At 44.1% G+C, this 27,528-nt stretch overlaps 1 protein-coding gene across 1 annotated transcript; it reads left to right on the top strand.

Moving 5' to 3' along the window:
* Nucleotides 1-956: 956 nt before the first annotated feature.
* Nucleotides 957-25,794, top strand: dusp10 (dual specificity phosphatase 10; the record flags this gene model as incomplete). Its single annotated transcript, XM_080744079.1, has 5 exons — nucleotides 957-1,085; nucleotides 3,176-4,136; nucleotides 18,181-18,392; nucleotides 20,284-20,452; nucleotides 25,529-25,794. The coding sequence occupies exons 2-5, from the start codon at nucleotides 3,224-3,226 to the stop codon at nucleotides 25,792-25,794; spliced, it is 1,560 nt and encodes a 519-aa protein (XP_080600205.1). The 5' UTR covers nucleotides 957-1,085; nucleotides 3,176-3,223.
* Nucleotides 25,795-27,528: the final 1,734 nt, after the last annotated feature.

Genomic DNA, 27,528 nt, shown 5'->3' with positions numbered 1-27,528 from the left:
TGCAAGAATCGGCCTCATGGTGGCGCTAGAAGAGGGCCATGTGAGAAATGAGGGGTGGGGTCTCCGCGCCGGCAAGGCGGACGAATAGGTACCGGCCCCGGCTGTCCCGGTCGCTCCTAGCCGGAGTTACGGCATTTTATGTGAGCTGCAGTGTAGGGGGTCCTCCACTGGGGGCGCCACCACTTTTGCATCCGTTCTGGAGCACCAGGAGTCGGTGGTCCCCGGGAATTCCCCGTGAGCAGCCCCGTTGGGGTGGTCATTTGGTCAGTTTAGCACATTTGGTCATTTTTTACATCTGGGGGTCCCCCAGGGACCTGGGGGTCCCTGGAGCTCCGGGGGTCCTTAGAGGTTGTAGTTTGGCAGGTAAGGAGTGTGTGTGCAAAATTTGGCATGGATCGGGGCAACGGTTGCGGAGATATGAGCAGGGCAAGAGTGTGACGTGTGAGGTGTGACAGACAGACAGACTGACTGACGGACTGACTTACACTTTGTGCAGGGTTTGATAGTAAATGCGAGCTACGGTCGCAATTAAACAAACACTCTGGATTTTGACAGTGTTCGGGTTCTTGGCTCCTTGCAGCAACAAAATTGGCATGTAGGGACTTTTGATTGGTTTCCAATGACATCATCACCATGGCCGCTCGTTTTCGTGCGCACTCGGGACGGGACCGTGCGTTCACTCGGCAATCTCCGTCACACAGTGCCAGCCTAAGGAGACCCCTCCCCGTTGCGGGGCGTTTGTTTTGCGGGGCCGGGCTTACAACGAATCCCCTTTCATATGAACGCAGCCACGCATTGGTTCGATTCCCCCTCAATCGCTCCCCCGTCTCCCCCTCTCCCCTTCTCCCCCCACCACCACCAGCAGCACCGCTCCTGTAGCTTGGCTGACTTCCTTCAGTGTTATTTCTGTGGGGTTCAAGTACCTACCGCCACATCCACCGCCACACCGGGACGCTGCTGAATGGAGGCGCCCCTGTCAGCCAGCCTTAGAGGAAGAATAATAATAATATTATTATTATTATTACCCTTCTACACCCAGCCCACCTCCCGCAATAAGGCGAAACATACTGATCATACAAATACATGTAAGTAGCCTGCAACTTTTTTTCCCCTCCTCCTGTGCGATAGTTGAATCAATCTGCACTATATCGATGTAGAAGTTATAGCTGTCAGGATCAACTGTACACTGTACAGTACAGCCACACACAGACGCATAATATTCTTTATGGGAAAATTATAGCCAAGACGATGATTTTATCGCGATTGCATTTAAACGCACACAAACAAAACAATATCCGATTATTGGGTTTGCTTTAAAATGTAATCTAGATTTGTGTTGGCCTGCTATAGCCTCGATCTCTCTTCTCTTTTTGTATTCGGTTTAAATGTGTATTAATTCGTAGCCATACCATAGCGAACAAGTTATCGGACGTAAATGTCTTCCAAATGAAATCCAGGCATGAATGTATTTTTATTTCTTAATTTTTGGAGTCAGAATGGAGATTGCGTTTTGTGTAGGCTATAATGCGAGAAGATGATCGGACCGTTCGCTCCGAGCCCGGAACGCTATATCATATTCTCAGCACGTTCTCATGCCGGTTTCTTCAATGAATTTGCCATGAATGATTTCTCCCTGGGCTGAACGTGTACCGCTGCTGCTATACACCACGACCAACACAGGACAACACACACGCACGCACACTCTCTCTCTCTCTCTCTCTCTCTCTCTCTCTCTCTCTCTCACACTCACACACACACACACACACACACACACACACGTTCACAGGGACAGACGTCGCTTGGCGGGGGGCTTTTTTTTCCCTTTAAAAAAAAAAAAATATATAGACTATATATTTTTTTTACATAATAGTGGGAGGATGACATGGCTTTTAAATGATTGTGCTTTTTGGTAGAGGGTTATTGTATCTTTTATTTTTATTTTCTCTCTTTTTTTTCTTTCTTTTTTTTTTGCACCCTGACTTCCCATTTTGAGGGAGAGACCAAACTGCGGCGTAGCGTTGATGCAGCATTTTATCTTTTTTGTCACTGATGTGTAGAAAGCTGTGTAGCCCCACTGAGAGGCTCCAGCTGTAGACACAAGCTGAAGCTTGGACATACAGCACATACATGGGGATGGTGGGAGCATCATTACACTGTGACTGCACAGTGCACACAATATGCATTTGCAGGCATTTATGTCCATTTCATTCAAAAGTGATTCAGTTTCAGTTTCATACTGTCGTGCAGAAACCTTGTGTCTCCAAGTTTCAAATTTGTACATTTTTGCTGCTTCTGCTTCATCATACAAGGCCGTCGCACAAAAATAGTGAAAATAGCAGATCTACAAGCACACAACGCCTCGTACCGTGAGGCGTTGTGTGCTTGTAGATCTGCTGTTCTCACTAGTTTAGTTCATTTTTCAAATGATAAATACAAAATGAACGCTTTTGGACATACAAGGTCTCCACCCGACAACGACGATATGCTGGTTTTATTTTCTAAAACAGTGGACAGTGTCTTTTTGGAGCGGTGAAAGCGCTCCCAATAGACAGGTATGTCCGTGGGTATGTGGGTGGCTGGCTGGGTGGCTGGCCCTGTCCGTAGCCTGGCAATACCTTGAGTGGCCACACACAACACACTAGTTAAAGGAGGGGCGCTGTTTTGTGCAGGCCAGGCACACTCACCACTCACTCACAGGCACAGTTTACACTCACTCACTCACTCACATAGGGTACAGCTGCTCAAATTCACCGCTCCACTTCGAACCGAGGTTTGATTTTTTTTCAACCACCACCAACTTGGGTGTTGCCCTGCAGGTGTTGACATGACTATTAAAACCCTTTTCTGGTTTCTGCAAGTCGATCACACGGACGGACACGAGGGGGTGCGCCGAACTCTTCGGTCGCCGCTCGTGGCCTTTGCGGCGCGGTCGGCGAATCCTTGGCGTTCTTTGAAACAAAATCGCTCCTTCACGTTCGGACGTCCTCTCACTGGTAGATCCCTGTGTTAAATCTATCCATTTGTAAACCCAAGAGTGTGCAAAAGGAACCAAATAGACACGTAAGGATGAGAAAGCAAAATGATCACTGTAAGGTTTTTCTTTTACGGTTTCACTGAATGAAAGCCCACAGGGCCTTGACCGCGTGCTCCTCCTCTCTCTCTCTCCTCCTCGCAGAGCCGCTTGTCGAGTTCTCCCTAGACGTCCCCCGCCCGCGGCCTCCCCATGCCTCCGTCTCCTCTCGACGACAGAATTGTGGTGGCGCTGCCAAGGCCAATCCGACCTCAGGAACTCCAACTGCGCCTGGACACCACCAGCTTCCTGGACTCCATCACCACCAGCGGCAGCGGCGGCGGAGGGGACCACCACCACCACCATCACCTCCACCGCGGCGGCAGCAGCAGCAGCAGCAGCAGCAGCGTAGGCAAGACCATCATCAACACTACCACCGTGGTGAAGATCCAGTCGACTACCACCAATCTCATAACGTATATGCCCTCATCCAACGGATCCACGCGCTCCTTGTCGTGTGGATGTAGCAGTGCCAGCTGCTGCTCGGTCAGCACCTATGAGAAGGACGCCCCCGCCCAGCAGAGCCACAGCCAGGTGAGTGCTAGCAGCCCCAACCTCAGCAGCTATGCGGGCGGGCCCTCCTCCAGCAACCACGAGGCCCTGAGCGCCGGCACCTCGCCGGTCCTCGCCCCCCACGCCGGCCCCCCGGCCCACAAGGCCCTCCTCCTCCTCTCGTCCGTGCGCGTCATCCACCCCAATGAGCTGGCCAAGCGGCTGACCTGCTGCCCGCTGGGGCACCCCGTGGCGGGGACGCCCATGCCCGTCGTCATCGACTGCCGGCCCTTCACGGAGTACAACAAGAGCCACGTCCGGGGCGCCGTGCACATCAACTGCTCGGACAAGATCAGCCGGCGGCGGCTGCAGCAGGGCAAGATAACCGTGCTGGACCTGCTCTCCTGCCGCGAGGACCCCCGCGCCGCGGAGCCCTTCAAGGGCATCTTCTCCAAAGACATCGTGGTTTACGACGAGAGCACGGCCGAGCCCTCCCGGCTGACGCCCTCGCAGCCGCTGCACGTGGTGCTGGAGTCGCTGAGGAGGGAGGGCAAGGACCCTATCATCCTCAAAGGTAGGAGAGGACAGGCTGTGTTGTAGGGATGGGACCATAATCGGTATTGTCGTTTGTCGTGATAAAAAGAAAACGCTCACAATAATCGTATCGCGGAGATTTTCGTGAAATTGTCCTTCGTAATAAGCTGGGATCAGTTCACCTTTGATTCACTTAAACCCTCTACAATTGGTAAAACACACCAGTAAACATACTTATTCTTTTCACTCTACACAACGCGTCGCAATGCGAAGCATTGTGAGCTTGTAGATCTGCCCCAGAATATGGATGCAGGGGTTCAAGTGGATGATAAAAGTGGCATTTTTTGATTGTCGCGATAATATCTGAATTCGCCATTATTTTGGTCACAATAATCGTGACTTTTCGTATTGTCCCATCCCTACAGCGTCTATGTTGGGTCGCAATTTTAATGACGTCACACGCACGTCCCTTAACACCTACATTACAGGAGTTAACAGGTTAGATAATGGTCTTTTGATATGCATAAATCACCCTGGTGTGAGTGTGACACTGCAGAGTTTGTAAACGTTGTTGAGGTGTGAACTTAAGGTTGTTTTACATCGATGCATGTCCGTGCCTGTGAGAGGCGTGACAGTGCTCAAAAGGACTACTAGTCCCCTAACCCGGAAACCAGTTAGCATCCTGCACTTCCTCTCTCAAAGTCTATGTTTCTTTCTTTTTTTTTACCGATTTTTGGTTAAATGCCTTAATTAAGGTCTTCGGTTAACACGACCATAAAGGATTTTCATCATCCCTCGAACATCCTATTTAGTGTGAAGCTGTCAAATTGTACCCATGGGCCCATATGGGTTTAAACTCCCTCATACACAAAAAAAATAATTTTAGTAAGTAAATGTTACCTCTGTGGAAATGGAATTTGAATTGTTCCACGGCATCTTTCAAGAACTCAAGGGCAGGTAACCGCGTAAACGTTGACCTAAATGACTTCATATGACGATTATTTCAAACCTTTGCGGCCATTACAATTAATGAATTATATATGTTTTTGTAATAACGAAAATAGCAGTTCTTCAGACAAGCTCATTTGTAGAGTTTGTACATTGGCTATTTTCAAAATATTCGTGAGATCCAAGTCAAGTCATTGGTTCTAAATATTGGTTTCGATATATTTTCGGTCAGTAATATTTGAATATGATGTCCAATATAACAAACTGTACAGCAGTTGGAAATACAGTGTAGAGCACCTTCTGATTTCTGTTAATGAGGCCTAATCATCAGCCTAGCATGTTGTAGCAGGCTGCGTACGCGTCTCTAGCTGAGTATATAACATGCTTTGAGTGTTTAGGAATGTGTTTCAGCTGTTAGTAAATAGGGAGTCCTGTTGAGTTAGACGTCCCCGGGCTGGAGCCATGACTTCTATCTTTGGTGTGTGTGTGTGCGTGTGCGTGTATGTGTGCGTGTGCGCAGGGATGTGCAGAGAATGTTAGAGAGGCAGGGGCTGACATTTCTAAAAGGGCCTTTTGGTGAAAATATTGAAAATAGCCGACCTCCAAGCTCACAATGCGTCGCTGCGCGATGCGTTGTGAGCTTGGAGGTCGGCTATTTTCGGTACTTGATACCACACTAAACTAAGCATAAAAAAGGCAATACTGGTGAGGTGGCGTACAGCATGGATTTCTACATGGTGAGAGCAATTATTTTAACACAACATGCTGTATTAAAGTTCAGGAGAGTTTGGACAAAGGCAATTCTCTTGAACGCTGCCTTCAGGTATAGCATGGAAAGAGGGCATTTGCATGTCTTTCACCATAGTAAAAACTGCATTCATGGGCACCTTTTACAGACAAGTAAAAGGGCAGGGGCTCAAGCCCCCTTTGATGTCTACAGTATGTGTGCACGTGCCTGTGTGTGCGTGTGCGCGCGTGCGTGTGTGTGTGTGATGTTGGACAAGTATGCCCGGGTTGGGGTCTGGGTGGTGAGTGCCTGTCATATGCCTTCTAGACACCGTCTTGCAATGAGATGAGATCACAGCACCTCCATATCTCTCCTCTCCTCTCCTCTCCTCTCCTCTCCTCTCCTCTCCTCTCCTCTCCTCTCCTCTCCTCTCCTCTGCTCTCCCTGTTTGATGGAGGAGGCTCCTATCTTCTGTGTGTGTGTGTGTGTGTGTGTGTGTGTGTGTGTGTGTGTGTGTGTGTGTGTGTGTGTGTTTCTCAGTCCATTTGAAGGAGCAGCTAGCACTGACTAGCACTGACCAGCAGGCAGATTGAATTCTCATGAAATGCAGGCAGTGTTCGCTGCTGTGCTGCTGAGGGAATCCACTGTTCTCTGCCTCGTTCTCCATCGGCCCAGCAAGTGTCTGTCCATATCTCTCCGCCCTGAGTCAACCATGTCATATAAAAGGATGTATCTTAGCCACTTGAGCCCTATAATATACTCAAGTTGTCCAGGGATTGTTCCCCCAATCCTTTTTCCCCCATACACCAAATGATTGCCTATTTTTGCTAAATTTTCGCCTACCTGGTATTAGGGCATTCACGAATAGTGATTTTTAGTATTCGAATTATTCAACCTCAAAGTATTCGAATAGTCGAATATTCGACAGGACTGGCCAAACTGTCAAATATTAAGTAAGCAAGAGGCAAACATTGTGAAAATAGCCGATCTACATGCTCACATGTTGTGAGCATGTACTGTAGATCTGCTATTTTCACAATATTTATCTGCGGAACCGAGTCACATTAAATGTAATATCTACAATTCCAAGTGCTTGTCAGGGTGGGGGTCCCCAGTTCAAATATATTTATTTTGGGGGTCACGGCCTAAAAAGATTTGAGAACCCCTGGTATAGAGCATTAACAAATTCATCCACCAGGGGCATTGACAACTCATTATTATGACTTCCTATCTAGCCACGCTTTATAAACTATATATTTTTTAAAGAGAAAACAATAAAATAATAATAATAAGCGAATATTCGACTTTGGTGAACAACGTCGAATAGTGACTTTGATATTCGAATATTCTAATATTCGGTGAATGCACTACCTGGTATATGAGGGGATGACACTAGGGTTCATGTGGTTAGCAGTGTGGTGCCCTTGTGGATCATGCTGGCCACCATTAGGAACGCGTGTCTGTCTAGGGCTGTCACGATTATAACATTTTACCTGACGATTAATTGTCACTCAAATAATTGCGGTTAACAATTTAATTTGTGTTTTTGTCGTTGACAATTACATTTATGTTTGGCTTTTAGGCTTTGAAGTTGCATATGGCAGATATGACACATAACCTAGTAAATATACAAATAAATGACTGTCATATTTGTCAACTTTACACTTAAAAAAGTGGAAATAGCCGATCTACAACATTTTTCAACATGGAAACGATTATGAATTGCGACAGTCCTAATCCAGTCCACTCAACACTGCTTGGTCCTCGCCAGTACACCGACCTGGTGTGAAGCTGATCGGATGAACGGTTCTCTCGATATACAAACGTGAAGGACTGGCATACATACACAGGGGCGTCACAAAGGGGGGGAAAGTGGGACTGAGTTACTAGGGCCCAAGGTGGAGGGGCCCTAGTAACTTTAGCTATTGAAAAATGCACTCGGTGCCGCGCTGTGAGCTTGTAGATCTGCTATTTTTGAAAAGTCGTGAAAATGTGTGCAAATCTTTGAATATATGTATTGTTTAAGCAAACATTTGTAACTCAAATTTTGCTTCTGGGGGGTCCCTGGAACTAAATATTTTAGATGGGGGTCCGTGGCCAAATACATATCCTTTTGGGGGTCCTTCACATGAAAAAAGTTTGAGCATCACTGACATGGAAACATAGGTTTCTTGCACACATTTTCACATTTTTTCAAAAATAGCAGATCTACAAGCTCGCAGTGAGCTTGTATATCTGCTATTTTTCATTCATGGGGGCCCACAGTGAATCTTTGTACCCAGGGCCCAGAATTTGGTGTGACACCCCTGTACATACATTACATAGCCTACGGTGGACGATACATGTTACATAGCATATTCACAATTATAACAACATAAAATTATTAATTATAGCAACTCTTAGCTTATATCAATGCTGGATGTAGCCCACTTGGGCTTAGCATTGACTTGTTCCTTTTGCAGTGTTAAATCTGATTCTCCATTCTTTTCCTTTTAGCTCTCTTTGGTGGTAGGTGCGTTTTGCTGCTATATGGTTGTCATTTGTGTTTACCTGAACTGTCATTCTGGTAAAGCCGTGTCATTTCTCTGCCTTCACATTTAAAAGAGAGACTTCCCTAACAATAGAAATAGAATAGAAACACATTTTGATAATTTTTTTCAGTAATTTCATGAAGAAATCAAAGGAAAATCGTAGAAATTCCATTAATTAGAACACAAGGTGTATGTAAAGCGCCTTGGATAAAGGTGCTGTACAAATGCAAAATTTACCATATAAGGTTTCCTTCTTGGGGAGGTTATACAGAGGGTCCACAGCAAAAAGTAATTAATCACTTTATCCATGTAGGCCAGGGTTCCCCAATAGGCGGCCCGTGGGCCATTTGCGGCCTGCGGGGGGCTACTGTCTGGCCCCCACCAACCCCAATAATAATGGTGGTATAAGAGCAGCAACAACACTAGAATATCGTCGTTCTCGGGTGGAAACCTCGTATCTCCAAATTTGCTTCATCATGCAAGGCCGTCACACAAAAGTTTTGAAAACAGCAGATCTACAAGCAAACAACGCCTCGCGGTGCGAGGCGTTGTTTGCCCCCCCCCCCGTTCCCCCCTGCAATGTTGTGGCCCTCGGCTTGGTACCCTAGACATAATTCGGCCCTTGGAGAAAACTAATTGGGGAACCCTGATGTATTCAAAAACAGCAGATGTACAAGTTCATTTATACATCTGCTATTTTTTATCATTTTTTTTTAACACAAATCTTCTATTCTTGAGGTCCCTGGAAGAACATATATGTTCTAATGGGGGTGTCTGTGGCAAAATACATATATTTTGGGGGGTCCTCGACATGAATGAGTGTCCCTATTCTGGTCATGTCATGACAGCTACGAACACATAGCCAATGCATTGGGAGCTTAATGTAGGCTATGGGCTACTTTTGGAAAAGAGGGGGAAACAAAGGGAAAAAGGAGGAGACCAAGTATAGACCCCTGGGGGACCCCGATAAGCTGAAGTATACGGTATAGAGTCTAAGTGGTTAGGTCACACACACACACACACACACACACACACACACACACACACACACACACACACACACACACACACACACACACACACACACACACACTGTTAAGGTTGGAAAGGTGAGGTTCTCAATTGCAAGACTCAACTATGAGTTGAGAGGGGATTCTGAGCTGCAAGGCTCTTCCTCGATCGTTAATGGATATTAAGGAGTTATTCTGTACTTTGAGAGAGAATGGTTCAGATGGGAAGGAATAGCTACAGATTACAATCTATTGCTAGTAATCTTAAATTAATCAACGATCAAAGTAATTATGGTTTTGGATGAACTTTATAGTATTCAGTTGGGGAAGAAATGACGTAAGATTACGAAAGTGATCCGTCATCCTAACAGTACCCCCCCTCCACGAACGCGTCCTCGCGTAAGGACAGGGGAAGTACACCTTGAATCATCGATAGCCATGATGAGGCCAGGAGGAATTCGGAGTCTGGAATCTCTTGGGGTTCCACGGGGGAGAGAGATCCAGAGGGGGTGGAAGGTCCACTGTGAGTTCACAGGGATCCACACACACACACACACACACACACACACACACACACACACACACACACACACACACACACACACACACACACACACACACACACACACACACACACACACACACACACACCACACCCTCATTGTAGGGCTGTTTGTCAACTATGTTCTATCACAGCTTCTACAGGGTGTGCACATTATTATTATTATTATTAGTAGTAGTAGTAGTAGTAGTAGTAGTAGTAGTAACAGTAGTAGTTGTAGTATTAGCAGCAGCAGTACAGTAATTGTATGTTTGCCCATGGCGGGCATCAGTGGTGAATTATTATTTATGAAGATATTATCACCTTGCCCTATGATTGTCTTCTCTGTGTGTTCTCATAAACAGTTTGTTGGCTTTCCAATAAGGAGTCATAAAAATAAAAAAAGAAGAAATTAGCAGAGTCCTGCACACTGAATACAAAGGCAGAATGGAAGAGGATCAAATCATTTGCATCTAATATTTACTTGCGGACATGTTTGGCCACAAGCCTTTGCAAGGTAATGATGATTTGATGGGCTTCAGAGAGCAGGCCTCTGCTAAACCTTTTTCTATGATTGACTTAATATTTATGTTAATAATACTGCTTGAAGACATTCTGCACTATCCTCTCGAGACCCAGCAATTATCTTTGTACACTGTAGTGCAGTCACTGCGGTGGTTCTCAAAGTGGGGTCCAGACTCCAGCGACCACCAGGTGTCCTCAGGGGTTTCCAGGGGGTCCCCAGCTAAATGTGTTAACTCTCAAATACCTGGAACACGCCCGAGTCGCGATAGAATTTAACCACTTTAACCGTTATTTTATGCTTTAACTTTAGAAAAATAGCAGATATACAAGCTCACAGCGCGGCACCGAGTGCTGCGCTGCGAGCTTGTAGATCTGATATTTTTGAAAAGTCGTGAAAACGAGTGCAAGTCTTTGAATATCTTTGACCCGATCTTTGACCCGACTTCTAAATCCTTCCTCTGAATCAGTGGTTCTCAAACTTTTTCATGTCAAGGACCCCCAAAATTACAGGTATTTGGCCACGGACCCCCATCTCAAAATATGTTGTTCCAGGGACCCCCCCAGAAGCTAATATTTGAGTTACAAATGTTCGCTTTTAAATAGATATATTCAAATACTTGCAAAGAAATATCATGATTTTTCAAAAAGATCTACAAGATCTACAAGATGCCGCGCTGTGAGCTTGTATATCTGCTATTTTTCAATTGTTTAAGCGGTCAATAACCCTAGGCCTGAATGGGTTAATACAGCATCACAATCATTGAACCTCTTTATCCATATTTAATATGTTGGCTATTCAAAAATAGCATACAAGCTCACAGCGTGTCAAAAAACGAGTTTTCTAACACGAATCTTCTCTTCTGGGGGTCCCTGCCTGGCACATATGTTTTTCAGTTGGGGGTCCGCAGCCAAATACATATCAATTTGGGAGTCTTTGACACGAAAAATTTTGAGAACCACTGCTGTAGTGTCCAGTGTGTAAACTACCCACAAAAATTTCGGAAACGTAACTTCGGTCCTTTATACCTTCCCTTTAATAATACGTTGATTACCACCTTACGCGGTACAGCTTGTAAGCATTGGTCATTCGTGGAATGAGCAGCAGACCCAAACATTTGGGTTGCGCCCTGTTGCCAAAATGGCCTGCCATACTGCCCTGTTGGTATTCACCTTTGCTGCATTGAATAATTGCACTCTACCACAGTAATAAGGACAAGAAAAAGAATGGACCGAAGTTAAGTTTCCGAACTTTTTGTGGGTAGTTTATATATCGTTATTGTCAGGTGGAAACCTCATACTGTATGTTCTACACTGTCACTTTTGAGGGTTCAAAAATTGCAAAATTAGCTGATCTACAAACTCAAAACTCGAGTTTTGAGCAACCTTTGTGTGACACTCTAGTATGCCGAAGTAGGCGCCATTCGTTTACGAAAAAAAACAACAACATAAAAAGTAAAAAATATGGAGATAAGAGCTGTGTAATAAACAAATGTCAGTTTGTTTATGGCTAGCAGTGGAAAGACTTGGTACATGGTGTGAAAAGCCAAGAGTGGGGGCGAGAGCGAGAGTGAGAGAGAGAGAGAGAGAGAGAGAGAGAGAGAGAGAGAGAGAGAGAGGTAACTGAGCCATTGGGTTGTGAAAGTGAGAGAGAGAGACATTTGTATGGTCTTATTCTGTGTGAGTTTAGTCAGAGATAATGACAGACGGTCACAGTCCACAGACCTCATCTCTGCACAATGTGCCGCTTTTTGGACGGTCTGTTATTCTCGCACTGCCTTGGGGGAAAAAAAGGGGGGACTATATTTGTCAATTGAGTGCATTCTAAACACAAAGATGCTGGCTCAGGGTGAGTCAAAATAAGGGGGCATATATTTTTCAGTTTGTTCAGTTTGTGTTTGCCTCTGAATTTGTTTACTAGCCACCTTAACATGGGCATGTGACGAAGTGTGGCTCAACAGCCCTTGTACACTACTGTGGATCAAGTCACATAACGTACAGTACCGTATAGTACAGTGTATCCACACACCCACAAGAACATTATTCTGGCTTTATTGGTATCTTGGCTAACAAATCGTCGTTGTCGGGTGGAGACCATAGGGAAAATAGCAGATTTACAAGCACACAACGCCTCGCGGTGCGAGGCGTTGTGTGCTTGTAAATCTGCTATTCTCACTAGTTTTGTGCAACAGTCTTATGATGAGGCAGGGCTTTCATTTTACAAAAAAACTTGCACATTTGACACTTGGAGATAATTATGAAAATATCCTATCCACAAGTTCTCATGTTGCATTTGCCAAGGCTTGTACATCTGCTATTTTCACTGCTTTTGTGTGACACTCTTGTATGATGAAGTAGGGCATTCAATTATGGAAAAGAAAAACCTAAAACATTGAAATATGGAGAAATAAGGTACAAATCTGACTTTTATTTTCACAAGTCACAATTAATGGAAAGGCAAACTTCATTGCGCTCACATTGCTTGAAATGGCAGAAATAATGTTTTAGGCACTAGATTATTTTGCTTGTATGGCAGCATGGCTCTGCAGACTATCTGTCTATAACTGTGTGTGTGTGTGTGTGTGTGTGTGTGTGTGTGTGTGTGTGTGTGTGTGTGTGTGTGTGTGTGTGTGTGTGTGTGTGTGTGTGTGTGTGTGTGTGTGCGTGCGTGCGTGCGTGCGTGCGTGCGTGCGTGCGTGCGTGCGTGCGTGCGTGCGTGCGTGCGTGCGTGCGTGCGTGCGTGCGTGCGTGTGTGAGCTAATCCACACCTTGTAATGATGTACGCAGACCTCAGCATTTTCTTTTCACATAATGTTTTATCATATTGGTGGTCAATGGGGCTCCGAAACCTCAAACAATGTTGGTAAGGGTTGAACTTGTGCATAACAACATTGTACCTCATCTTTCAACTTAGTTCTGGCAATACGGTGATATCTTGAGAGCTCGCACCCACGTAAAATAAATGTTGGGGAAATGTTTTTGTTAAATGGATATCGTTGCTGTCAGGCAGAAACCTCGTATCTCCAAGTTTCACATGTGTATGTTTTTTTCGTAAGGTAAAGCCCTGCTTCCCCATACAAGACTGTTGCACAAAACTAGTGAAAATAGCAGATCTATAAGAACACTTGAACACTGTGTGCTTGTAGATCTGCTATTTTAACCATTTTAAATCATTTTTAAATGATAAATACAAAACAAACGGTTTTGGACAAACGAGGTTTCCACCCGACAACAACAATATACGTTGTACCATTGCAGAATAACAAGCATAAAGGCAACTTCACTGGAATTCCCCCGTGTGTCACCCAAGGTTCAGCTCAGCAGGGCCCGTTCTGTCACTGTGTAGTTATGACCACTGTTGCCAGATTCTGTGTGAGAAATAAGCAGCAAGGACTATGAAAACAAGCTTATCTTATTGTTTTTAATCCTGTTTAATGTGATATCTTTCTGTTGTTGATATTTTGAGAAGGGGGTCCGTGGACAAATAAATATCATTTTGGGGGTCCTTCACGTGAAAAGGTTTGAGAACCACTGACATAGTAGTCTCTCAAGAACAGACTAACTGAGCTCCAGTTAAGTGAAAAGGACCTTTTCTTTGACGATGGCTGGCCAGATTGCTGACATAGAAACATAGGTTTGTCCAAAAAACCTTAGAAGGATTCAAAAGACACTTATAGAATCGGGTCAAAATTCAAATTTTCACAATTTTTCAAATATATCAAATAGCCGCGCTGTGAGCTTGTATATCTGCTATTTTTCAATAGTTAACGCATAAAATAATAATACACAATACTGTGTACCCGTTCTGAATGGGTTGTTAAACAGTGCAGTTGCTCAAGTACTGTACTCAAAACGAATGTGAGGTTGCTTAGGTCCTCAAACAAGGGCCTACTCAAAGTCCCTAGAACTAAATTAAAAACAAAAGGGGATCGAGCCTTTGCAATAGTAGCTCCAACATTATGGAATGATCTACCATTGTCAATAAAAAATGCTGAGTCAGTAAATGTTTTTAAAATACAGCTGAAAACTCATTTATTTAGGATACATTTTGGTGCGTAATATTACTTATTTCCTTGTATTGTTTATTCATTTCTATTGTTTGTTTTATTCTTGTTCTATGATGTTTGTTTGTTTTATTTCATTGTATCCACTGTACAGCACCTTGTAACGACTGTTTTGAAAGGCGCTTTATAAATAAATTTACCTTACCTACCTTACCTTACCTCAAGTACAATGTTCAGATACTTAGGCTACTTTACTTTTACTTTACTTCTCAAAGGGTAAAATTGTGCTTTTTACATTTATTTGAAAACCTTAGTTGCACGTTACTTTGTCGATTTAGATTGCCATTACAAAACAGACATCAGCCATTGAAGCACTTCTTTATAGTTAGTCTACGGATCTACAACCTCTCGTCTACAGATATGTTTTTTTAAACATTTCAGTTCTTCAGTGCTTTACTCTCAAGTAAATGCAGGACGCACGTACGAATGCGAACCACGCACGCACGCACGTACGCACGCACGTGCACACGCACACACACACACACGCACACACACACACACACACACACACACACACACACACACACACACACACACACACACACACACACACACACACACACAGACTGACCACAGTTGACAGGAGATCCCCCACCTGCCCAGTTACCATGGAGACGTTTTGAGTACATACAATGACCTCACTATTGGCATGATGTCAACACTTGTAATATGAACAATGAAGTGATACTCTGTGTGGTGGTCGGACCCCACCCCCCACCCACCCAACCGGCCAGCACTTAAAGCCAACAGGTGCAACACTCACACTAACTGAAACTAACTGGAAAGAAGCAACATTTTTTCCTTCCCGATACCGATTCTGATGCCCTTATCGGTATTGGTCGATGTAGAGTACTGATATTTTTCATATTTCTCAGGCCTGTACACACACACACGACCCAGCAGACCCACACACAATACAGTACAGTACCGTACCGTACAGTGCCATACAGCCTCCACCGCTCAGTTCTCATGGGTGTGATCTTTCTTTTGCTGTTCAGACTTGATCAAAATCTGATTTCAATGTAGATGGGCCAGATATTTGTTTATTTATACGGATCCCCATTAGCTGAAGCTGACACCTAAATTAACGTCAGCTGGTCTTCCTGGGGTCCAAGACATTAATATACTTGACAGCAATACAAAATATTACAATCGCAATGTATCACAATGACTAAAAACAACAACAAAAACACATTTGATAAAAGTCAAGCATCACATAAAAAGAGATATCCAACAGGGATACCACAGATTTTAAAAAGTAGCACTATCAATCTGGTATGTATTGTAAGAAAGGTGTTATTGTATGTTTTTTGAGTGTACAATACTGTATATGAAGCCTAGGTTTCCTTTTAGAACAGGCATTTTCTTTAGTTTTACGAACATCACTTGGAAGACTATTCAAAATTTAGCTCTCTTCTTGGAATTGGACTTGGGCAGGGGTAAAGTTATCTGTCCACCTCATGCCCCACGAGTGGAATACGTGTGGAGAAAAAAGGGGAGTCTGGGTGTTATGCAAATATGTACCGTAAGTAAACTAGCAGAAAGTCTGTCTTTGACAGTTGGTAAAGTAAGAGTAAAGACAAACATTTGCGTAGTTAGTCTGAGCATATAGCCGACAGTATAACATCATTCTTAACCGATCATGTCTTCCGTGTCGCCAACGTTATGTCAATATTACAGGATTATATTCGTTATTAAGTGAACAAGGACAGATGTCTTAGCAAGAGAGACTTAAAAAGTTGTTTACCTGAGAGTTTGACTCTGAGGAACATAATGGAAACAGCCATTTCTCATTCTTAACGCATTCAGAACGGGTACACATTTTGTGTATCATTATTTTATGATTTAGCGGTGCCGCGCTGTGAGCTTGTATATCTGCTATTTTTGAAAAATCATGAAAATTTGAATTTTGACCCGATTCTATAAGTGTCTTTTGAATCCTTCTGTTTCTATGTCAGCAATCTGGCCAGCCATCGTCAAAGAAAAGGTCCTTTTCACTTAACTGGAGCTCAGTTAGTCTGTTCTTGAGAGACTATACTATGTCAGTGGTTCTCAAATCTTTTCATGTGAAGGACCCCCAAAATCATATGTATTTGTCCACGGACCCCCATCTCAAAATATTTAGTTCCAGGGACCACCCAGAAGCAAAATTTGAGTTACAAACGTTTGCTTTGAAAATACATATATTCAAAGATTTGCACACATTTTCACAGCTTTTTCCAAAAATAGCAGATCTACAAGCTCGCAGCGCGGCTGTGAGCTTGTATATCTGCTATTTTTCACTGGTTAAAGCATCCAATAATTCTAGGCCTAAATGGGTTTTAAGGTGATGAATGGGGAAGCAACTGGTCGTTAGGTGATCCACCACCACGACCATGCATTTATGAATCAAAAAGGAATTGAAATAGAAAGGAGCGCAAACGAACTGAATGTACCATGAAGCCATTCAAATGAATGTGCTTATAAATACATAGCTGTGCGAGGGCTTCTTGTTGCATAGAAAAGTGATTCTCAACCTTTGGTACTTTTTCAAGGACCCCCAGTTTACTCTGCATTAAGCCTGTGGTTCCCAAACCTTTTCATGTCAAAGAAACCCCCAAATTGATCAATATTTATGAACACTGGTTTTGACCTTGCTTGCTCCCTCCATCTTCCTCTCTCTCTCTCTCTCCTTGTCTCTTTTCACACACACACACACACACACACACACACACACACACACACACACACACACACACACACACAAACACAGGAGCAGGCACGTGCACACATAGACATCAAAGGGGGCTTGAGCCCCTGCCCTTTTACCCATCTGTAAAAAGTGCCCTCTCCAGACCATGAATACAGTTTTTACTATGGCGAAAGAAATGCAAATGACCTCTTCCCATGCCATACCAGAAGGCGGCATTCAAGAGAATTGCCTTGTCCAAACTCTCCCGAACTTTAACGCAGCCTCTTATGTTGAAAGAATTGTCCTCTCTGTGAAGAAATCCAGGCCGTTACGCCACATCTCCTGTATTCACTTTATTATGCTTAGTTCAGTGTGGTATCAAGCACCGAAAAAATAGCCGACCTTTAGCTCACAGGTTCACGTTGTGAGCTCGATATTTTCACCAAAAGGCCCTTTTAGATCATGGGTTTTCAAAGTGGGGGTGCCGCGACGGCAGTCCAGGTGTGCCGCGAGATCATTTGATAATATTTGGAATCTATTTGGACACTTGAAAAAATATTTAGTATCATTTTAAACTTGAAGTACAAAGTTATTTTCAGTCAGTTCTAACCAAAATGGCTATTATCTCAACGTTTTCCTCGCAACATAATCACAAAAATATCGTCACTGTCGGGCAGAAACCTCATATCTCCAAGTTTCAAATTTGTACATCTTTTGGTAATACAAGACTGTCGCACAAAACTAGTGAAAACAGACGATCTAAAAGCACACAACGCCTCGCATCGCGAGGCGTTGTGTGCTTGTAGTTCTGCTGTTTTTACTAGTTTAGTTAATTTTATAGATGATAAATACAAAACGAACAGTTTTGGACATACAAGGTTTCCACCCGACAACGACGATATGCTATAAATATAAGGTGCTGGGAGTGAAATTTATAATGTAGGGGTGCCTCGGATTAAAAACAAATATTTATGGCGTCCCCTGAGACAAAAAAAGTTTGGGAACCCCTAGCTGTTTTAGATATTTCAGACCCTGCCTCTCTAACATTCTCTGCACGTCCCTGCACACAGGAGGCCTTAGCTGCTTCAGGCAGAACCACGAGAACCTGTGTGACCACTCGCTGCACCTCCACGAGGGCCTGGACCAGGTGGGCGGGGCGTCCGGCCTGCCGGGGGCGTCGCCGTCGCTACCTCACTCCCTGCCCTCCACGCCGGACATCGAGAACGCCGTGCTGACGCCCATCCTGCCCTTCCTGTTCCTGGGCAACGAGCACGACGCCGGGGTAGGCACGATGGGACGATAATCGCTATTAGCCAGGGGCGTCAATTGTGTATGGCAGGGGTATGCAGCTGCCATACCCTGGGGGGGGGGGGGGGGAAATAAAAGTTACTTTTAAATATAAATCCATGAATGTCTCTTTGTCTATCTGTGCTGGTTATTATGTTGTTAAATTACAGTAAAATAATTACAAATGCAAAATTTAATAAAATGGTCACTTTAACAAGGTATTATAATTATATTCTCCACACTTGTATTCTCCCCATCTTGACAAAATGGTATATTCCCAGGTTCCGCAGGTCAGCTGCACAGGTGCAATGCATTATTGTTAATTGTGGCACGTTTACTAACATGCTAAGTTTAGCTGCACTTGAAAAACCATTTCAGGCTGCCATATCCAGCCCAAGAAACCGTAGAAACCTGTGTAAAAAACTGACAAAAGTATATATATATATTTTTTGAGCGGTGGTCACAACGCTCCTATACGTGGCCGTGTGTGTGGGTCTGTCTGTCTGTCTGTCTGTCTGTCTGTCTGTCTCCGGGTCTGTAGCCTGCAGTAACCTTTTCTGACCACACATGTTAAGGGAGGGGCGCTGTTGCACACACACACACACACACACACACACACACACACACACACACACACACACACACACACACACACACACACACACACACACACACACCACCGCTCAGTTCACACAAGTGTGATTTTTCAGACATTGTGAAAATAGCCGATCTACATGCTCACAATGCCTCGCATCGCTTTTCACAATAGAACCGTATTATCCAAAATGTAATGCCTATTTTCCATGAGGACTCCCATCTTTGCCATACCCTAGCTTTTGCTGAACTGACGCCACTGCTATTAGCGTTTATCACCATAAAAATAGGCTCACAATAATCGTGTCGCAGAGATTTTAAATTATCGTGAAATTGACCTCTAGTCGTGCGTCATTGTACTTTTGTTGTAATATATGGTAATGGTACCACTTAAACTCTCAATACTTAGTAAAACGGACCTGCAAAGAATGTGCGTGGTAAATTCTTTCTACTACACACCAAATATGTTCGCCAAAAATAGCCGATCTACAGCTAACAGCTAACAGCTATGTTCACCCCAGAATATGGATGCTGGTGTTCAAGTGGTTAATAAAAGTTAAGAGTTTTAAGCATATCGTCACTGTCGGGCAGAAACCTTGTATCTCCATGTTTCAAATTTGTACGTTTTTTCACAAAGTAAAGCCCTACTTCATCATACAAGGCCGTCACACAAAGGTAGTGAAAACAGCAGATCTACAAGCACACAACGCCTCGCACCGCGATGCGTTGTGTGCTTGTAGATCGGCTGTTTTCACTAGTTTAAATCATTTTTAAAATGATAAATACAAAACAAACAGTTTTGGACATACAAGGTCTACAAGCATACAACGCCTTGCACCGCGAGGCGTTGTGTGCTTGTAGATCGTCTGTTTTCACTAGTTTCGTTTTTTTTAAATGATAAATACAAAACGAACAGTTTTGGACATACACGGTTTCCACCCGACAACGACGAGAGGTGGCATAGCTCAGTGGTAGAGAAACCGATATTAGAACACGAAGGGTTACCGAAAGGTTCCCAGTTCGAATCCGGGCTTCCCCTGAGTTAATGTCGAAGAGTCCTTGAGCAAGACTCTGAACCCCTAATTGCTCCTGGTGAGCAGGAGTGTGCCTTGCATGGTTTCCTCCGCCATTGGTGTATGAATGTGAATGTAATGCACAATCTCTGTGAAGCGCCTTGGATAAAAGCGCTATATAAATATACCATGGATCACAATAACATTGTTAATGGCTTTTACTTTGGGCACAATAATGGTGACATGACATGTTCATAATGGTTCCATCCCTATGGCCAGGACCTGGGCCTGCTGCAGCGCGCCAACATCGGCTTCGTGCTCAACGTCACCACGCACCTGCCGCTCTACCACTACGACACGGGCCTGTTCAGCTACAAGAGGCTGCCGGCCACCGACAGCAACAAGCAGAACCTGCGGCAGTACTTCGAGGAGGCGTTCGAGTTCATTGGTAATGGTTGGGGGGGAGGGGAATCACACCCAGTGATGTCATATAGCTTCATTTCGTTAAGCTATATGAATTCTTGTGTTTTCCATTAACTTCAAGGTTGCTTATCAGAGCCACTTGGTCACCCAGCGTAGGGCTGTCACGATTGACGATTAATTGTCACTCAAATAATGTAATGATTTAATTGTGTATTTGTTGTTGACAATTACATTTCTATTTGGCTTTTAGGCTTTGAAGTTGTACATGGCAGTCATGACACATAATTACTGACATATTTGACAACTTTATACTTAAAAAAGAACAATGATAGTGGAAATAGCCGATCTGCAAGCTCACAACGCGTCGCATCGCGACGCGTTGTGAGCTTGTAGATCTTCTATTTCCACTACTTTTTGAAAGCGTTTGTAACTATATTAACATTTCTTAACATGGAAACGATTATGACGATTATGCAAAATAATTGCGATTACCTCAAATAATTGCGATTAGATGATTATGTAATAATCGTGACAGCCCTAATCCAGCGGTATTGCAGCTGTTGAGGCCATCCTCATGCATACACCGTCCGCGTACGCCGTACATACATACGGGACAAACACACTCTATACAATAGTGTTGGAGCGCCGAGGCACCGCTCAATTCTTTTTGGATCTGTTGATAATTGATTTTGCTCCCTTTTTTTATTACCACTTAAACCCCATATGGTTGAGTCCCTCAGGGCTCTATATTTATGTATTTTCTGTTTTGTTTTTTTGAGTTGTTTGCTCACAAGGCGGGGGACTGCCCCATAGGTCGAACTCCCGTTGGGTTAGATAATCACCCGCGAGCATCGGCAGGTTAGATAATCACCCGCGAGCGTCGGCAGGTTAGATAATCACCCACGTCACGGTTACTGAGGTTAGGTTTAGGGTTAGGGTTAGAGTTAGGCATAGTTTTACTGAGGTTAGGATTAGGGTTTGGTTAGAGTTTGGTGGTCGATCCAAAGGGTGTTCGACCTAATGACATGTTACCACAACGCGTCGTAGCACAAGCTTTCCCCCCAATGCGACTGGTGGGGTTTAAGAGATTACATTTCAAAATCTTTTGATTATCTGATTGATAATTCACTTATTCTTTACTTTTCATAAATAGCTAACATAAGAAAATAGGGCTTAATTGGTTAATTAGACTCATTGGTTTATTATTTCCCCAGCTAAATAGTTTTAACCACACCAATACATTTGTACTTTTACTTTGTTTCCTACATTGCAGTATTGACACTTTCACTAATAAAACATGTGGGTACATGATGGCACTGCCATGCACTTGCTTTGGGTCAAGTTCTGTTCACAAGCCTCAAGACCTGGCTGTCGGCCTGCCTTGCTGAGTTTACAAAAACAAGCATAAGGCAGAATTAATGACACTTTCTCCAGAAACAGGCTATATTAAATATGAATGAATATCATAAACGATTCAGAGCCTCCCCCCCCCTGACAGAAACTCCCAGATGATTTGTTCGTTTTTGGAACACAGTTCTTATATGACGTGAACTAAAATTCCCCTAGGGGGAATTCAACACACAAGATAACAATGGGAACCGAGGGGATAGCGCCTTCTAGCGGCAGTGACGTCAGACTTGATGGTCTATAATTGCGACCGTCAGGGAGCAGTTTACTATGAAAACCTCCACCGTCCGTCCGTCCGTCCGTCCGTCCGTCCGTCCGTCACACCTTTGTGACCATCAACAAACGTCACACCTTTGTTGATGTTTAAATCGAAGAGTCTTGGTCAAATACTTCTGTTGGTTTCTGCACTGATCATTTATACAATTCAGCTGTGTTTGCTCGTGTCATCATGATGAGGTCATAAATCAGCCATGCCCAAATATAGATTTTACGGGTTTACATGCTTACTCAGTTATTCGTTATGTGAAAGTCCTATGACGTCTATGATATCTGACATCATCATACATACATTCCCTTTTATGCCCATAAATGGAGATCCCCTCTGTAGAACCAGCCACTGACATCACTGTAATGTCAGGGGAACCAAATCCCTTTTATGCCCATATATGGAGATCCCTGTGATGCCAGGGGAACCAAATCCCTTTTATGCCCATATATGGAGATATGGAGATCCCTGTGTTGCCAGGGTAACCAAATCCATTTTATGCCCATATATGGAGATCCCTGTGATGCCAGGGGAACCAAATCCCTTTTACGCCCATATATGGAGATCCCTTATGTCATCAATATTAAGCCCATATCTGTGAATATCTTTGGGTACCAGATGTCTCCATATATGGTTAAATGGTCCGATATACATCACTGGCCAGAAGACCAAGAAATGGTGCAACCTCGCCCTTTGCTTTTCTCCCTATAGGCATCTTACTGGTAGGTAGTTTAATGAGGAATGCAGTATGGTGGTAGGTAGGTAGTTATGGCCTTTGATGTAAGATTTTCACTTTCTAGGATAACTATATTTGCTATTCCCAGATGATGCCCTTTTAGGGTACCCCTCATGCCCATATATGGAGATCCCCAGGCTTTACTAATTAACATAAGTTTTATGCCCATATATGGAGATCATTGTCCCAATGTCATCAGATATATGGGCATAAATGGACACAGGCAAACTAGATGGGCTGTATGGATATCCAGATGTGTGATGTAAGTGTTTTATCAACACCTCGACCAGCTGTCTGTCAGTCTGTCTGTCACACGTCACACTTTTGCCCTGCTCATATCTCCGCAACCGTTGCCCCGATCCATGCCAAATTTTGCACACACTCTCCTTGCCTGCCAAACCACAACCTCCACTCATCAATTCACACATGACCCTCTTCTAGCGCCACCATGGGGCCGATTCTTGCAAAACACATTTTTGGACGCAGCTCCTACAATTTTTGCCCGAAGATCACGCAAATCGGTACACAGTATGTCTACACTCATGTCATCAACATGGATCTGTCCCATATAGCGCCACCATCAGGCCGATTTTTTCAAACACATTTTTGGACACTGCTCCTACAGAATTTGCCCTAAAATCACGCGAATCGGTACACAGTATGTCTACACTCATGTCATCAACATGGATCTGTCCCATATAGCGCCACCATCAGGCCGATTTTTTCAAACACATTTTTGGTCACTACTCCTACACATTTTGCCCCAAAATCACGCTGCGACCTGGCGGTCGCTTATCTCCCGATTAGGGAGTCTTACTGGTATATATTTTATATGATGTATTTGACAAATGAAAAAGGATATCGATAGATAGTTAGATAGTTGCAGCCCTAACACAGCGTCAGAAAATCTTCTTGAAACGCTGTTTGAAACTGAATGATGTCCTTTTGCAGGAGACGCATTCATAGCCAAAGGATCTACAGCAACTCGGAACTGACGCCAAGAGCAGATGATGTAGAATTATCTCGGGAGGAAATACTAGATGCACTTAATAGGAGTCTGGCACTGGCCCTGTGAGAAGTGTTTCTCAGTGTAAAGCACACTTCATAGTTGCATAACCACTTCAGCCCTAGTATATACTTCCTTGAACGGAGTCCCCCGCGGCTCAATACTTGGTCATCTCCTTTTTTTCCCCTCTACACCAAATCTTGTCGGAAATAGCCAGTCGGTGGATCCGCTATTTTCACCAAATGTTTGCCTATTTTTGCTGAATGTTCACGAATTATGACATGCCCAGAAATAGGGCCGCTAGGATTCATCAGATTGATAAACTTTTTTAAACATTAAGGATGTCCATAATTACAACACCAGAGGCAGCGCCACAGATCACTTTCAACCCAGAGTCAAAACCAACAAAGGGTAAAACCCGTTCTTCTGCTATACCACCAAAATGTGGAAAGCCTTACCGAAGGCCATAAAGGAGTGTGGATCACTAGCATCCTTTAAAATTGCCCTGAAAAACCACTTACAGGCAGCAGGCGTTCGCAACTGGTAAAAAAACAAACCTAGCCCAGCCCTACCCTCCCCTGCCCCTTCTTTGTACCGGTATATACTTTCTGTTTGTTTAGACTTACTGTATTCTTTTTTTTTGTTCTTTCATTTTCTTTTCTTTACATATCTACTGCATAGTACTGTGTTCTATTCGTCTGTCATTCAATGTTATATGAGATACTTAAATGGTTTCCTGTGGAAATAAGCTTAGTCTTTTCATGGATCTCCTTTTAGTAGACCTTGTACCAGTGAACTGTACCGTCATGAAACTGTACCTTTTCCTATGCAAACTTCTAATAAAGTCTTCAATCAATCAATCAATCAATCAAAAACTAAACATCGATATTTGCAGAATCCAAACATATAGCGGATGTCTCCGCGCATGACTGTCCGCGTGACCTATCCATGAGAAATATTGCCCATAACTATAACGATAAAAAATGGCTATATATATCGTTCTCTGGCTCTATAAGGGTCCATTTGGTTGCCAGCTCTCCATTTAGCTGGGGACCACCTGGAACCCCCTCAAGGACCACTGGTTGAGAACCATAATTATTTGACAAAACCCATTTAGGCCTAGAATTATTGAATGCTTTAACCAGTGAAAAATAGCAGATATACAAGCTTGTAGATCTGCTATTTTTGAAAAAGTCGTGAAAATGTGTGCAAATCTTTGAATGTATGTATTTTCAAAGCGAAAGTTTGTAACTCAAGTTTTGCTCCTGGGGAGCCCCTGGAACTAAATATTTTGAGATGGGGGTCTGTGGCCAAAATACATATCATTTTAGGGGTCTTTCACATGAAAAGGTTTGAGCACCACTGACATAGCAGTCTCTCAAGAACAGACTAACTGAGTTCCATTTAAGTGAAAAGGACCTTTTCTTTGACGATGGCTAGCCAGATTGCTGACATAGAAACATAGGTTTTTCAAAAAATCTTAGACGGTTTCAAAAGACACTTATAGAATCTGGTCAAAATTTAAATTTTCAAGTTTTTTCAAAAAATAGCACGAAGCGTGGCACTCGGTGCCACGCTGTGAGCTTGTAGATCTGCTATTTTTCAATGGTTTAAAGCATAAAATAATGATACACAATTACGTGTACCCGTTCTGAATGTGTTAACACCCGTCCCTCCTGTCTTCCAGAGGAAGCACACCAAGCGGGCATGGGCCTCCTGATCCACTGCCAGGCGGGGGTCTCGCGCTCGGCCACCATCGTCATCGCCTACCTGATGAAGCACACCTGGATGACCATGACCGACGCCTACAAGTTCGTCAAGACCCGGCGGCCCGTCATCTCCCCCAACCTCAACTTCATGGGCCAGCTGCTGGAGTTCGAGGAGGACCTCAACAACGGCATCACGCCGCGCATCCTCACGCCAAAGCTCATCGGGGTGGAGACCATTGTTTAGGAAAAAGCACGTCGCTCCACACACGCGCGCCTTGCGCACGCGCGGCCTTGCGTGTGCTCGCGCGCATGGCAAGGCAGAGCTCGCGCTCCTTTTTTTCACTGTTTTGTCAAAGGGACCGTGGCGCTACTCTGTTTCGGGGGAGTGTGAGAGAGAGGACTTTTATTTGAGGATATCCTCGCGCTCGTGTTGGGACTTTCTCAGGCGATTGCCAAAGCACTGGGTTCACTGGTGATGAGAAATGCCAAAAATCCCTTGTTGTTTGGACCTGGGCTGATGTCCCAGAGGAGAAGACAAGTCAAGAGAGAGAGAGAGAGAGAGTGAGAGAGATGCCTAATTTATGCTCCGTCGTATGACGGTGTCAAGTGCTGGAAATGGCCGATCTGCAAGCTCAAAGCGCACCGCATCCGTGGCGCGTTTGGAGCTTGCAGATCAGATATGTCCTGCGGGCGACAGCATTGTATGGTGAGGTATAAATCAGGCTAGAGAGAGAGAGAGAGAGGTGGTCAGGGCCGAGGCTGTCCATGTGTGACCGCCGAGGAAAAGGAAAATAGATGAACTGTTTGGAGGAAAAACAAGGTATTCTTCTTCAGGCGTGGAGGAGCACAGTCGAGGAGTCAACTCTTCATGCTTTTACACCAGGGACGTGCTGGCCATTGGGAAAAGCGGGACAACTCCTGAACGGCCGGTTCATTCCCGGCCGGTCCAGGCCGACCATTAGGAAAAAACTAAAAATAAAATGTCGGCCTTCGTTCCATTTTGGGGGCGGGACGGCCAACAAGGTAAATCGTCACTGTAGGGCAGAAACCTTGTATCTCCAAGTTTCAAATTTGTACATTTTTTCGCAAAGTAAAGCCCTGCTTCATCATACAAGGCCGTCGCACAAAAGTAGTGAAAACAGCCGATCTACAAGCACACAACGCCTCGCACCACGAGGCGTTGTGTGCTTGTAGATCGGCTGTTTTCACTAGTTTAAATCATTTTTAAAATGATAAATACAAAACAAACAGTTTTGGACATACAAGGTTGTTTCCACCCGACAACGACAAAATATAACTCATGTACAGTAATTGGCCCACTGGCTTGTCACTTGCCATGATCTGAAATGGCAAATCTTTGAGTAGCAGCAGTGTTATAGAGAGAGATCTCTCTCTATAGTGCGCAATGAGGGCCTCTCCAACTATTTTTTCCCGGGCTGAATCAGGGGCCCAGCATGTCCCTGTTTTACACTGTGGTACACAGTTGATGTTTGCAGACTCAGGCTGGGCTGGCCACAGCAGTGCCTGTCAAAAAGAAAGAAAGACAACAAAAAAAACGGGGGGAAAAAAATCTGACGAAGACCTGTTTGGTGTGTTAACGTTGTTGTTCTATTTTTATACCGGGGTTTATGTGGGTGACCATGACAAGCCCACAGTGGCTTACTGTGCAATAATTTACAAGTGGAATGCAAAACCGAAAGCTTGATCTTATATGTATATATTGAATAATGATTAATATTAAAACATTTCCAGCTCTTTGCTGAGGTACCATTTTGATGTTACTGTAATTGCTGTTGTTACATAAGTTCACGTTAATGGTGCATACAGTTATGCTGTAATCATATTTGGGGGGGGGGGGGGGGGGTGTAAAGAGGTGGAGGGGGGGGGGGGGGGGGGGGGGGGGACAAGAAATATTTTTTGAGCACTGCTTCGGGTTGTCTGTGTCCGTCATCTGTTGGTTTCATTTTGTTTATTCTTC

Source organism: Nannobrachium achirus (genome assembly GCF_963921795.1).
Source record: "Nannobrachium achirus genome assembly, chromosome: 16".
Taxonomy (NCBI): domain Eukaryota; kingdom Metazoa; phylum Chordata; class Actinopteri; order Myctophiformes; family Myctophidae; genus Nannobrachium; species Nannobrachium achirus.
The sequence above is the reverse complement of the archived record's forward strand: the minus strand, read 5'-3'. Positions and strand labels throughout refer to the sequence as shown.